Source organism: Neolamprologus brichardi, chromosome 11 (genome assembly GCF_056152115.1).
Source record: "Neolamprologus brichardi isolate AB-2024 chromosome 11, ASM5615211v1, whole genome shotgun sequence".
Taxonomy (NCBI): domain Eukaryota; kingdom Metazoa; phylum Chordata; class Actinopteri; order Cichliformes; family Cichlidae; genus Neolamprologus; species Neolamprologus brichardi.
In genome coordinates this window covers 11,747,398-11,759,833 of record NC_142114.1, presented here as the reverse complement: position 1 = coordinate 11,759,833, position 12,436 = coordinate 11,747,398, and the positions used below count along the sequence as shown (strand labels likewise).

Genomic DNA, 12,436 nt, shown 5'->3' with positions numbered 1-12,436 from the left:
TAATGATATAGCGAGGCTGATGTATTCTGAACTTTAAAGAAGAGAAACTAGGTCCATATGTCGAAACAATTAAAAGAACGCACTTTAAAGAACAAACTGAAATATTTAACACGTTAAAGTGGTCGATTTTTCATTAACTAATGTGACGTAAGTGTTCGGGAATTAAATGAACAATCCAGAATTAGAGTTGCTTATAAATCCCAGGTCCCTTTGTCTATTTTTTAATACATATTTTAATTTATTTTTGCATTTAACCCAAAAATATTTAAAAGGTCAACAGAAAACAAGACGACACAAAATCTCTTCTGTTGCTGAATCTGTGTTGTACAAATGTCAGAAAACACTCGTGTATACCAACAGGCACATGCCCTCATGAATTCATGCATATGAGCTCTGTCTTCTCTGTCTTTCACACACACACACACAAACACACACACACACACACTTACATATGTACACACAACCATTGTTTCTTATAGTCTAACCGTCGACAAAACAGTATCCTACTTCCATGTTACAAACTACAGCATGTAGTCTGCTGCCATTTCAACAGCAGCATACACTGGAGAAATTGAACACACACACACACACACACCACTGTATTTCACAGGTGAACATGTGTTTAAGTCCATGTACCCGCCTATGTGTGTGTGTGTGTGTGTGTGTGTGTGTAAATGGTTGATTTCAGGCGCTTTAAAATCATCTAAAAAATTCAGAAAATATACGACAGAAAACTCTTAATTAAAAATATCTTAAATAGCTAAAATTACACACTGTAAATATGACACACTTTCCACAATTCATGCAGGCCATGAAGTTTCACAGCGCTATTAAAATCCCCCCAGGTAAGCTGTACACAATTTCATCAAAAGCTGAAATGTGTGTAGAGCACGCTGCACACTTTCCTCAGAGCAAAGAAAACAGTTCTGTTTGGTTAAAACAGAAAGTTGCTCTTTTGCAGCACTGCCACAATGCACACTAACTGCTGGCTGATATCTAAGTCTGACAATTTATTTACACACACCTGCAAATAAATGCGTGTGACACACGTACATATTTTTTTTAAAATATGGAGAATGTATATGAATATGAAGTAAACTTTGTTTTAACTATATATATATATATATACATACATACATATATATGGTTTGATATTAGTAATGCAATTCAAAAGCATTTTGGCCTTTTACACCAGTCTGGTGGTGCACCTTCATTCTTTCTGGCCTATAATTTAGAATTACTAAAGCTTAGGAGAGTCTCAACATTTAGCCAAGTGATGCACACACATTTCTTGAGTAGGGGGCTGAATAACGGGATGCAATAACATCAAGCAGTTAACTCAATTTTTCTACAACTTTGCTTTGCAAGCGCTGAAACTTTTCGGCGAGAAGCAAACCGTTGGTTAGGGATTGGAAATCATCTCCTCTGAAAAAAACTAACAATAAAAAAACACACACACAGCGGAGGGAGACCGTGACAAGGCAACACATGGGTGTCGATAGTTGAGCGCTGCTGAATCAGCTCCAGTGTGGTCACTATCACAGCGATATTCTGCGAAGTCTAATAAGCCCGGAGACGCGCCGTGGCGGCTGCAGCACACCGGAGAGAGGGAAGGAAATAAAAAGAAACTTACGTTTGATCTGCCTGGGGTTGCTCTGCTTCCTTCGGGACATGCCTGCTGTGCGGCTGGTCAGTGAATCCAGGTGTAGTGCTGACAGATCGATAGGTTTTGGTTCATCCAAGCAGCCGGTTTGGATTTTTTTTTCTTTTTGTCTGATGGAAATTTAGAAAGAAAAAAAAGAAGAAGAAGAAGCAGAAGGGGGGCACCAGTACTTTTTACGCACAAGTCTATCGTTCCGTCTGTCTTTCCTTTATCTTTCTCGTCTCTCTGGCTCTGGCTTTCTCTCTCTCTCACACACACACACACACCCTCCCTCTCTCTCTCGCTCCCCTCTCTCTCGCTCTCTCTCTTTCTCAGCACCGTTCTCCGTGATGAGGCTGCGCTTCGCCGCGATCCGCACGGACTGACTGGGGAGGTGAAAGCGTGTTCGCGCTTTTGTTTGAAGATAAGGTTTGTTCCTCCCCGGGTACCGTAGCCGCGGCTTCGTGAACTTCACTTGATCCACAATTACTTTAACTTCCCCTTATTAATTAGCGTCACCGTTAATTAGTGCCCTGCTTTTTGTTTTGTTTTTTGGTTTTTTTAAGGGGGTAAATAAAAATCAGAGATGGAGACAAGCGGGGCTCCGGTCCCCTCCACAGTGTGGCTTTACAGGTTCAAATATAAGCAAAACACTAATCATTTGATTCGGACAAACACAATTTTTACCGCTTTATCTGAAGGAGGACATTTCTGTTACTTACCGCTTTACATGAGCTTTATTTAAGTGCCCTTTATCTTTTTCTTTTTTTTTTTTTTTAAACTTTTTTTTGGTCATCTTAAAGGCTGACACTCTAAAGATTATTTTTAGGGGAGAGCCATCCATTTATAATTTAATAATGAGCCTGAAACACACCAGGATTAACTCCGACTCAGTTTGGCTGCTCATTCTCCCATGATGCACTTGGATGCTCTGACCTTAATATGTTGACCTTTTGGCCAAGAGTTTAAAGAAGTTACATACAGTGCAGTTTTTGTTTGTTTGGGTTTTTTAACACACTTATATTTGTTATCAAAATTGCTAAACAGCGTATGAAGTGCTCGTGGTGAATTACTTAAAAAATATAAGCAACTTTTTTCAATTATTTTTTTTCTTTTCTTTTTTTTTATTGTAAATATATTCAAATGGACTCTGGAACAGAGCTCCCCCCACTGATAAATAAACAGTTGATAAACTGTCAGTCAGAATGTGAGCGGTTTGTCATGCCTACAATTACTCTACCTGTTTGAGAGAAGAAGAAGAAGATATATATATATATATATATTCTGAATATTTAAAAAGAGAGAGACAGACAGAAAAGGGAAGAGCCTTGAAATCATTCCGATTTTGACTGCCATGTTCTGAATAGTTGCCCAAACTGGAAATCACTCTCTTCAATTAGCCAGTTGGACTGCCAAGGAAGACAAGCAAGTGGCCTGTGAAATTATCTTGTAACCCAATTCCACAACTTTGGAATGGAGTCTGAAACTACAGAATAATTTATGTGGCAGACGGGTCAGCGGTGGTTCACCTTGAGAAGAGCATCTGTCTCGCGAGCCTCTGCGATTTGTCTCTTCCTCCTTTGGTGGCTAAAGTTTTTTTTCTTTTCTTTAATTTAGCCCCCTTCTTTCTGTCTTCCTTATATGCAGCGTTGGTCATGATCCAAACGCAGTGATGTCACGGGACAGTGCCAGTCACAAACAGGGAATCTTTATCCCAGCTTTGTAACACTGTACGCACTCTGATAGTCTCTCTTAAAATTCTCATCTTTTCAAAACAAAGACCGAGTGTTAAACAGATAAACAAGCAGCCATTATTTTTTTATGTCAAACACGTTTAACACACACAATAAACTCACAAGTAAAATCCCACTGAAACCTTTTACAAGATTAAAAATGAAGCAGTCGCCCCCCATCCACACACACACTCTCTCTCTCACACACACTCTGTAAAATTACCATGTTAAACATCCATAAATAGCGTTTACTGGCCATATTAGGAACCCAGCACCAAAATCAATAATGATTTGTGGTAAGTGCAACAACACAGTGAGACAGGAGAGTCAAATTGCCAGCTGAAGATTAATTTAACGCTACTCCTAAATCCTCTGAGACTGGAGCTTGGTTCTTCTGTGCTGTTTCTGAGCCCCAGTGGCTTGTTTGAAGCAGACTTTGATTGACAGGTACAAATCTGCGAGAGGAAGAGAAAGCTTTTTTTTTTTTTTCCTCGCTGCTCAGACCAGATGGTTGTGATAATTAACATGATACTGTTTCCATCGCAAGGGAAATCACTGACACAAGGTTGGTCATATTAATAGGTTAAGGTATACTGTAGGCTGTGGAGATGCAGTGCAGTGCACTCACATAATCAGATTACGGGGGGAAAGGTTGATTTAATGTGCTAAATCATTTGATTAGAACTGCCAAGTCACATTTGGGGGATGCCATTCAGTGTCAGGGGCAGTGGAGGTGGGCTTTCTGGTGGTTTCATCATGTTCATTAAAAAAAAGGGAAAAAGAATAATTACATTTTAGTATGTCTATTACCTGCAAGCTTAAAAAATTGTTTTTAGGTAACAATTAAAAAAAATGTTATGTTAGCAGTTAGTGTTATTGGAAGCTATTGGCAGAACTGTCACAAGCCATCCCTGCATTTTATTTTAAACCCAAGTAAATGTGTATCTACAAGCATGCTGCTGTTTCCCAAAAAAAGAAAAAAGAATAACACTTCAAAGCCTTTGAAATAAAATGAAGTTAAAAAGTGAGAAGTTAAATAGTGATATATATATGGTTAATAACAAAAATACAACTATCTTGTCACCATAAAGGATCACCATAAGTAAAGTAGGTTTCTAATCTTCAAATGAAGAAACTCTGACATGAGTAAGTTTAGGGCTACCCCACTCAAAAAACAAGTGTGACAACCTTCCTGCAAAAGCAAACGTCCAAAAATGGATAAAGGTGACCCCTTACTGAACCTCCCACCCCTTTTAATTTTCATACACTCCCTAAACGCATGTGACTGCATCATAACACAGCTACAAAACAGCAGTTAAGTTTTAGGTGATATTAGAGTTCAGTAACATGACGAGGTGCTTCAAGTTGTTTAATAAATAATCATAAAATCAGTGTTATCTGCGTATTGTGTTAATTTTATGACAGCCTTTAATGGAGTTATTGCCTAAATAACAGCTGCAGTCTTATACTGTTTAAGTGAGCTGCTCTAGTAACTGAGTAATATCACAGGGAGTCTGGCATGACAAATTACTAGGTTGATTTCTTTATGGGATCACACATGTCCGGTGGCACTGGGAGTGACAGCCATCGTGCGGATAGGAACCTGCTCCTTAAAGAGCGAGCCTCAGCAGCTCAACTTGGACATCGGTGTTATGAGTTTGCTGCGGTGTCACCCTCTGGCTGTTGGGGATTGGTTTGTCTCGCGAGGAAGTGAGCTCTGTGTATGTGTGTGCGGTTTTAGAATGATGTGGGATGGAGGGTTGGTTTGGCACGTACATAATAACTGTTTATTTCCTTGATTTATAGATATGCTTTATAAGAGAGGCAGCAGGGAGAAGAATGAGCTGTTCAGGACCAAATGAAGGCAGTTTTCACATTGTTTTTGCACAATATTCCAGAACAGCTTTTCTTTGCTTTCCTTTTTCCTTAAAATGACCTGCATGCAGCTCTGCAACGCTGACATCTACCCTCTAGAAAACTTTAATCGGCCAGTATCACAGTATAAATCCAACAGCTGTTTTCTGTTGCACTTTCACTACAGTGTGAGCGCAGTAGTGATGCACAGCATGAGCTGGAGGTGAAAGTGCATGTGGACGTACTGTGATACTGCATTTCCAGTTCTTTTGGACACTTCTTTGGTAACTATGACCTTTTTTCATCATGTATTCCATCATTTTAGTGGATTTGTCAAAGCATGTGATGAATACAAGTCAAAACTAACTTTGATTGTTTAGCAGTGTGTGGCTGGGTTAGCAAAAGCTCATCTCCTCGCTTTGTCCTCTTTTCAAAGCAGCAGGATTCTCTAAAGCTTCTTGTTTATCACAGCGATACACACTGAAGTGATGTTTAAATGTTAGCCGGCGCATATAATAACTGTCTAGACAGTATCATGCATCTGGTTTGCAGTTCAAGACCAGTGTTGTTGGATCATCGCAGCTAAGTGCTGGCAACCTCAAATCAGCTGTGTATTTGCTGACACTTCCCATTCCCCCCGCGACAGATGACTTCAATCACTCACTCGTGCTGTGAGACGGAGTCAGCCTGTTCTGAACGGGCGCTGCTCGAGCTGTGATACTGGGTTGTTGTTGTTGTTGTCTTTTCTGAGTAAGATGTTGGTGCTGATGCAGGTTTGTGGCTGAATGCTCCAGCTCTCCAACCACCCCCACCGCCACCGCCACCGCCAGCCCACCTCACCCCACCCCACATCCATCCAGCCAGCAGCTCCAGCAGCAGTGAGCAAACAGATGTCTGAGAGAGTGCCCACTCCGCTGGCCGAGCTGCCAAAACCACCCGCAGCCCTGGAGGCCTTTGCGCCAACACTTTCCAGGGAGGCTTCACTCTTCTTACCTCTATCCAGTGCCCCCCCCCCCTTCCCCCTTTATCATCTTTCGTTAACCGAGGGAGATATGCTGTAATGTACAGTGTGCTTTGAAACGGAGCAGCAAACAAATACAAAACAACAACGACAAAAAGACAGAAGCTTCAGAAAGAAAAAAGAGTGAGAGAGGGAAAAAAACAGCAATCAAAATGCCACACAACCCTAAAGCATTTTTAGAGTACACCAAAACATGCAAGTCTAGAGAAGTGATGAAAATACTAAAGAGGGCGGGATGAACAAACTTTGCTCCTCCCATTGGGAGTGTGTAAATCTGTAAATAAAAGGGTTTTTTTGTAAAAGAGGCGAAGGACAAGGAGAAGGAGGAGGGGAGAGAACCACAGGGCAGCATATTCTTCCTGCTAATCTTGGTGTCTTTTTTTATGTGGTCAAAAGCTGAGATCGTGACACCTCCAGGGGATAACCGGCAAGTCTTTTTATGGATTAAAATCATAAATATCCCTTCTTGTTTAAAGGAGGTTCACTTCTAAAAATAAATAAATAATAATAATAGGGTTGCATTATTAAGAGAGTAGGAAAAGTGATCTGACATTAGAAGGAAAGCAGCCTGTGGAATGAATCAAAGAGGGAATGAACGAATGAGGCTTTCACATCAACTCAAAATGACCGTTAATAATCTCTTACAATATCCATGAGAAGTTATAGTGTCTTATTTTCTACTGCAAAATTGTATTTTTAAAATGATCTTCATAAATATATATTATCCAAATTAAACACGAGCGGAAACCGATTCAAGGTCACTGGAAATACGTTTAAGTCTGAAAGTTTTAATCAAATTTACTCTGAAGTAATATTTTTCACATTCTTAGACACAAAAATTAATTTTTAATAACAAACCTGTTATTCCAGCAAACTAGATCAAGTATTTTCTTCTTCTTGGCCAAATAAATAATAATAAATAAAGGCAAAAAATTTTCACAGTCACGTCTTGAGGAACTTCTTTTCTGGAGCAACATTCATAAACCTGTGACACAGACACGTACTGTACGATACTGGAGAAATTAGAGAGAAAACGAATAAATCATGCCCAGGTTACACACATCTAAATTTAACAGCCGCTGTCATTTTTGATCATCTGCGCGCCAGAGCATTTCAGGACTTCCCTTTGAGTCGTTTCATGAAAAATGACCCTCTCTTAAATACCCACATCCCCGACTTTCCCCTCAGCTCACACATTTATTTCTTCTCTTGAATATTTTTAAATCCGTCGACCTCGGTGTCCAGAGGAAGCGCACCAGCTCTCAGCTGTGCAGCCCCTAGATCAGACAGGGGCTGAAGACTTGTATTTTCATTTTCAGCTGAATCTAAAAAAAAAAGGCCATTCATAACTGTGTGCTGATGTTTAAAAGTCTATCACAGTATTCTTTAATATTAGAGGAAACCAGGGGCGTAAACATCTTCCCTAGTGCAAGCATCAGTCAATATGTGCTCTATGTTATAGTTCACTGTAGTGATTTTGTCCATGCTTCAATACAGCATCGTTTGTAAGGCAGAGGTTTGTACACCAAAACATCCAAATGACAAATTTCCTGCTTCACACGCGAGCCCCTCATGTGTTTTGACATCTTGTGATTTAGCGTTATTCATTTTTATGAGGTCAAGTAAATTATATTTGATGTGTGTAGTCCACCCCCTCCATATATGCACAAGTAACTGAAGACTCACAGCTGAACGCAGCACTATAATACAGTCTGTTGATGTATTTTATAAGTGTGTCTGCTGGTTTATTACATATGCAGAGGCATCAGTGCACAGCAAAACGGGGGGAAAAAATGCATCAGTATATTCACAGAAAGGCAGGCCGTAGACAGCTCAGGAAATAAATCTACATCTGCCAGGCTCCATGCAAACAGCAGAGCCACCCTTAATGGTGAAACCATCGATGAAAAAACAGATAAAAATATTAAATATTCAGACATTCCTTTCAGGCAGTATCAAAAGCGTCCAGATGTGGGAAGCTGAAGTTGTTATCATGAAGCCAACGACAGGCATTGAAAGGAATTCCTCTGAATTTTCAACCATATAAAAGTATTTTATGGCATGCAAATAAATGGTAATTTTTTTTGACTATGGAGGGGGAAAAAACATGCCAATAAACCCTATCATTTGGGACTATAACTCCACAAACAGGAGACACTTTCAATTTGCTTTGCCTGTCTCCCCGCGTTAGATGCTTGCGATTGCCGCGAAATTAATCCATTTAACAATCTGTGGCTTAAATTTGAGGATTTCCAGTTTTTTTAGAATATCAATAAGTTCCAATTGAAGAGAGGATTCTTTTGCAATTCAGGCATGTGCGGGCGATAACGGCAGAGTTGGCATGAAGAGAGGCAAAGATGGATTAATTATGCAGAGAACATGGAAATTCTGCTTATCATCGCTTAGCAAAGGAGCCCAGCTCACATAATCAGAAAACGAGGATGAAGAAAAAAAAAAAATAACAATGCAATGGCACCTTCCAGCCCATCATCTTACAAGTTAGATTTTTCCTGTAATTAAAAAGTAACATACAATTAAATTCATATCTCATATACAGACTATGAGTGGGTGTATACGAGTATTAAATAATTGCATTGGGATATAAGTGGTGAAGTTAAAAAAAAGGGGAAGGAAAAAGAATATTTAAAAAAATCTTGTTTCACTGGGGGATGGCTCCCCTGGGTTGGATTGAACTACTTAGAAACTGCAAACTTAAATTATCTCTGGAAAGCAAACAAAGACAAAGGCTAAAGAGGGAAGACAGAAACTGCTGTGTATTTACTCACTTGTGTGGTTTTTTTTTGAGACATGCTCTCGGTGCATTTTGCAAACAAGAATAATAATGTCTAAAGGCAGTTCTGGCAAATCCCCTCTGAGGATGCATGATATGGAAAGATATATGCTGCATTTTTGTTTCTCATTTCATGTCGTCTCCAGATTTCTCCATCGAGCGTTTCGGGATGTCGAGGAGCTGTGTTCAGCCTGCCAGCCTCTGTGAGAAGCAGCTAATGTGTGCTGGGCTTAGGCTCACATTTTCTCTTATTTCTTAAAGAGAAGCTGATTAAACTGTTAATGTCGTACGGTGGTTACAAACAGATGAGAGGCTTAAAACCTTCTTCTCTGGGACACCTCTGATTTTAAGGAAAGCATGAAGGTTAAAGGTTAATGGTGTAGCACATCAGGGTGGGCAGACTGGCAGCTGCCGTTGTCCCTCACATGACCGATCTTATCCGATCTAAGATCCCACCAGTGAGTGTTACATGCTCTTTTAGTCCGTTTATCATGTTGCATTTGATATAAAAGCTCATCTCATCTCATAAGATGGCATAAGAGCGCTGAAAATCCTACTTGACACATTCTTCAGACGTGCCTGCTTTATTTTCAGGTCAGTGCGGTGCCAGAAGTTAGATCTCAGAAGTAAGTAAGTATATAAAACGATTCAGGCTCACTCCAGCCTTTGTTCAATAATTGTTCTGTCAAGGGCTTTTAGTAAAATCATAAACTCCAGCTCCTGCAGCATCTCGCCCCATCATGACTTTTTCGGCTGATCCCGAGAAGCCAATCCCTTGAAACTTCTCGAATCGGGCTTTTATTTTTCTTTATCCAAGATAGCTTTCCAGTTCACTTGCAGATTGCGGCAGCCTTTCAGACGGCACACCTGTTGCTTGAGCCTTGATTTCGCTTTTTGATCAGAGGGCCCTTTGACAAAAGCGGGAAAGAAGAGGCTGAAGAAGAGGGAGAGGCAAGAGAAAAGATCCTTATCGAATGCTCTCCACCGGACAATGAATTTTCCCCCACCATTCAAATGTATCTCCAGAATGCTTGAGTGATTCATTACAGCAGATTCTGAAGTGTGACAATGGACCTCAGAAATGAGTGATGCTATCTTTTTGCTGATTTCATTTCCCTGATCCTCCTTATCCCTCTGGCCTGTGTACCTCTATTAATTAGAAAGTAGGGATTTCCACTCATCAACTGATGGGTTTCATGCTCCGCTCTGTCACAAATCTCCTGTCCACGCTATCTCTCTCCTTCCAACCCATGGCTGCCTTGGAATGTACATACTCCAGCTCAGGCTTCAATCTCAGCAGCAAGTCAGGGTGGCTTTGGCGATTCATAAATATTTATAAACCGATTAAGAACGAATAATAAAGTTATAAGACAGTGGTTGGTTACCCTTGAACAGTACAACGGATGACTTCCTTAGAAGGGGAAATGTGATCAAACGTGCCGGAAACGGTTCTTTCTCGCTATTTTGAGTGCAGAAACCATGTGTTTGTTATTGTATTTCTCACTCGAGCGACCTCATAAAGCAATTAGCAATGTGATATTTATAATGATTAGCTGCCCAGTGATCAGAATGCTTATAAATATGCAAAGCGCAGCAGTATTGAGCAGTTAAAGCAAAGCAGAATTAAGATGACAGACAAGGACATTTTAACCCCTGTGCTTTGTTGACAGTGACCTCATTGTTTGTGGGATAATTACAATTGAAAAATTAGGGGTATGTTTCCTGCAAGATATAGGAACACACTGAACTGCACGGTAACGCTACAGTTTGCAACAATAACAAAAGTCATGGAAGTGAGCATGAATCATTGTTGTTAAATCAGGTAGACTTTCTATATTTTACAGGCTCTGCTGGATCAAGCATGTGTTGCTTTTACTGTCCTACAACAAGTGCCTGAATTTAACTTTTTGACTCACTGGCCAAGGGGTCTAGTAGATGAAAAAGTTTACCAGCCATGCAAATATTTAACCAGCTAAAATGATGAGTAGCCTCTCTGTGGTGTGTACACTTTAATTTGAGTACATGAAATAAAACAAAATTAAAGCCGAAGCTCAAAAATTTAAGCTAAATATTTTCAAAATAGTTTGAAGGCTAACTGATTTAAACCTGAATGCATGAATTCCTGATCTGAAAATTGTAAATGTGCAGAATAATAAAACATAAAATATAAAGGTTTCATACACATTAAATGTTTTTGATCATTTTAAATGAACTTATCCCTGCTCTTCATACTCTAGGTGCTCTTGCCCTACAGATGTTTGCAGAGTATGGGGCGGGTCTTAATCAAAGGAAAAAAGCAGGTCGTGAATGACACCAAAACGCAGTAGAGACTTTAAGCATACATTTTTTCCCCATAACTATTTCAGTACAAACATTTACCTGCCAGTGCATATCCTCACCTTCATACATCCAGTGGGGAATCTATCTCCATTTGCTAATTTTGGACCCTGCAAGTTACAACCCTTCCTGAGTTTGGACAACGTGACCTAGAGAGGCCTAACTCCCTGTTATACTTCTAAGGAACAAACTCTTACTAAAAACAGAAATCCACCCTGGCATACTTCTAAATTTGCGGGGGAATGGTGCTGTTTTTGTTTTTTAAAAAAACATCACAAGATTAGGAACAGTTTTAGCAAAACAGTGTTTTCTGAGCTGTTTAATATAAGAATGTCTCCAGAATCCCAAATAGAAAATTAGAGGTGATTCACAGCAGCCTTATTGGTTTTAACACTGTGTTGGTTATTATAACAGAGATGTGTGTCTCAGCGGTAGCTGTTATCTAGAATTATAGGAAATATACCCCAGTGTATGATACACATTCCATTTGAGCTTGTCAGTCTTAAATGGTTAATTGGGATTTTGAAAATGTGACAAACCTCATGACAGCGGTTATCTCTTATTATAAAACACCTGATAAAATAAAAACAGCAGTCGTGAGAGAAGAAAAATAAAAAAGTTTGAACCTGAAAACTATAAAGGCTTTTTACCATCAAAGTGAAAGACACATTGCATAGCTCCCAAAGTACCTTTTGCTAAGGTTTTTAGGGACAGTCTGACTCTTGAAAGTGCCATTAATTATTAATGATACCCAGCACAGCTGAAATGGCCAATTTCCCTGTTGTCTCTATGACTAGGAGGGTGCTTGAGGGCGAAGACCTGCAATTAGCTGTTATATGTGGGTGGCCATTCTAGACAGCATCAAGTCTTGTTAGTAGCATGACTGCAGAGGAAAGGAGAATGAACCCCAAGACTAATTATCCTTTCCCTCTCCCTTAAATATGAAGACATTAAAGTTGATTAGTCTTTCTAATTAGGTTATGCTTTTTGATACCACTTATGTTTTTTGCTTCTGGCTTTTAAGTATGATAATCTCTTTATTTTTTTTAATTTTTTTT

At 39.6% G+C, this 12,436-nt stretch overlaps 1 protein-coding gene across 1 annotated transcript in view; it reads right to left on the bottom strand.

Moving 5' to 3' along the window:
- The window catches only part of zfpm2a (zinc finger protein, FOG family member 2a), a 120,070-nt gene extending 118,027 nt beyond the window's left edge, over positions 1-2,043 (bottom strand). Inside the window, exon 1 of the mRNA XM_006794782.2 lies at positions 1,634-2,043. Coding sequence (XP_006794845.1) covers positions 1,634-1,673 — 40 coding nt within the window. The 5' untranslated portion in view covers positions 1,674-2,043. The remainder of the gene's footprint in view (positions 1-1,633) is intronic.
- Positions 2,044-12,436: the final 10,393 nt, after the last annotated feature.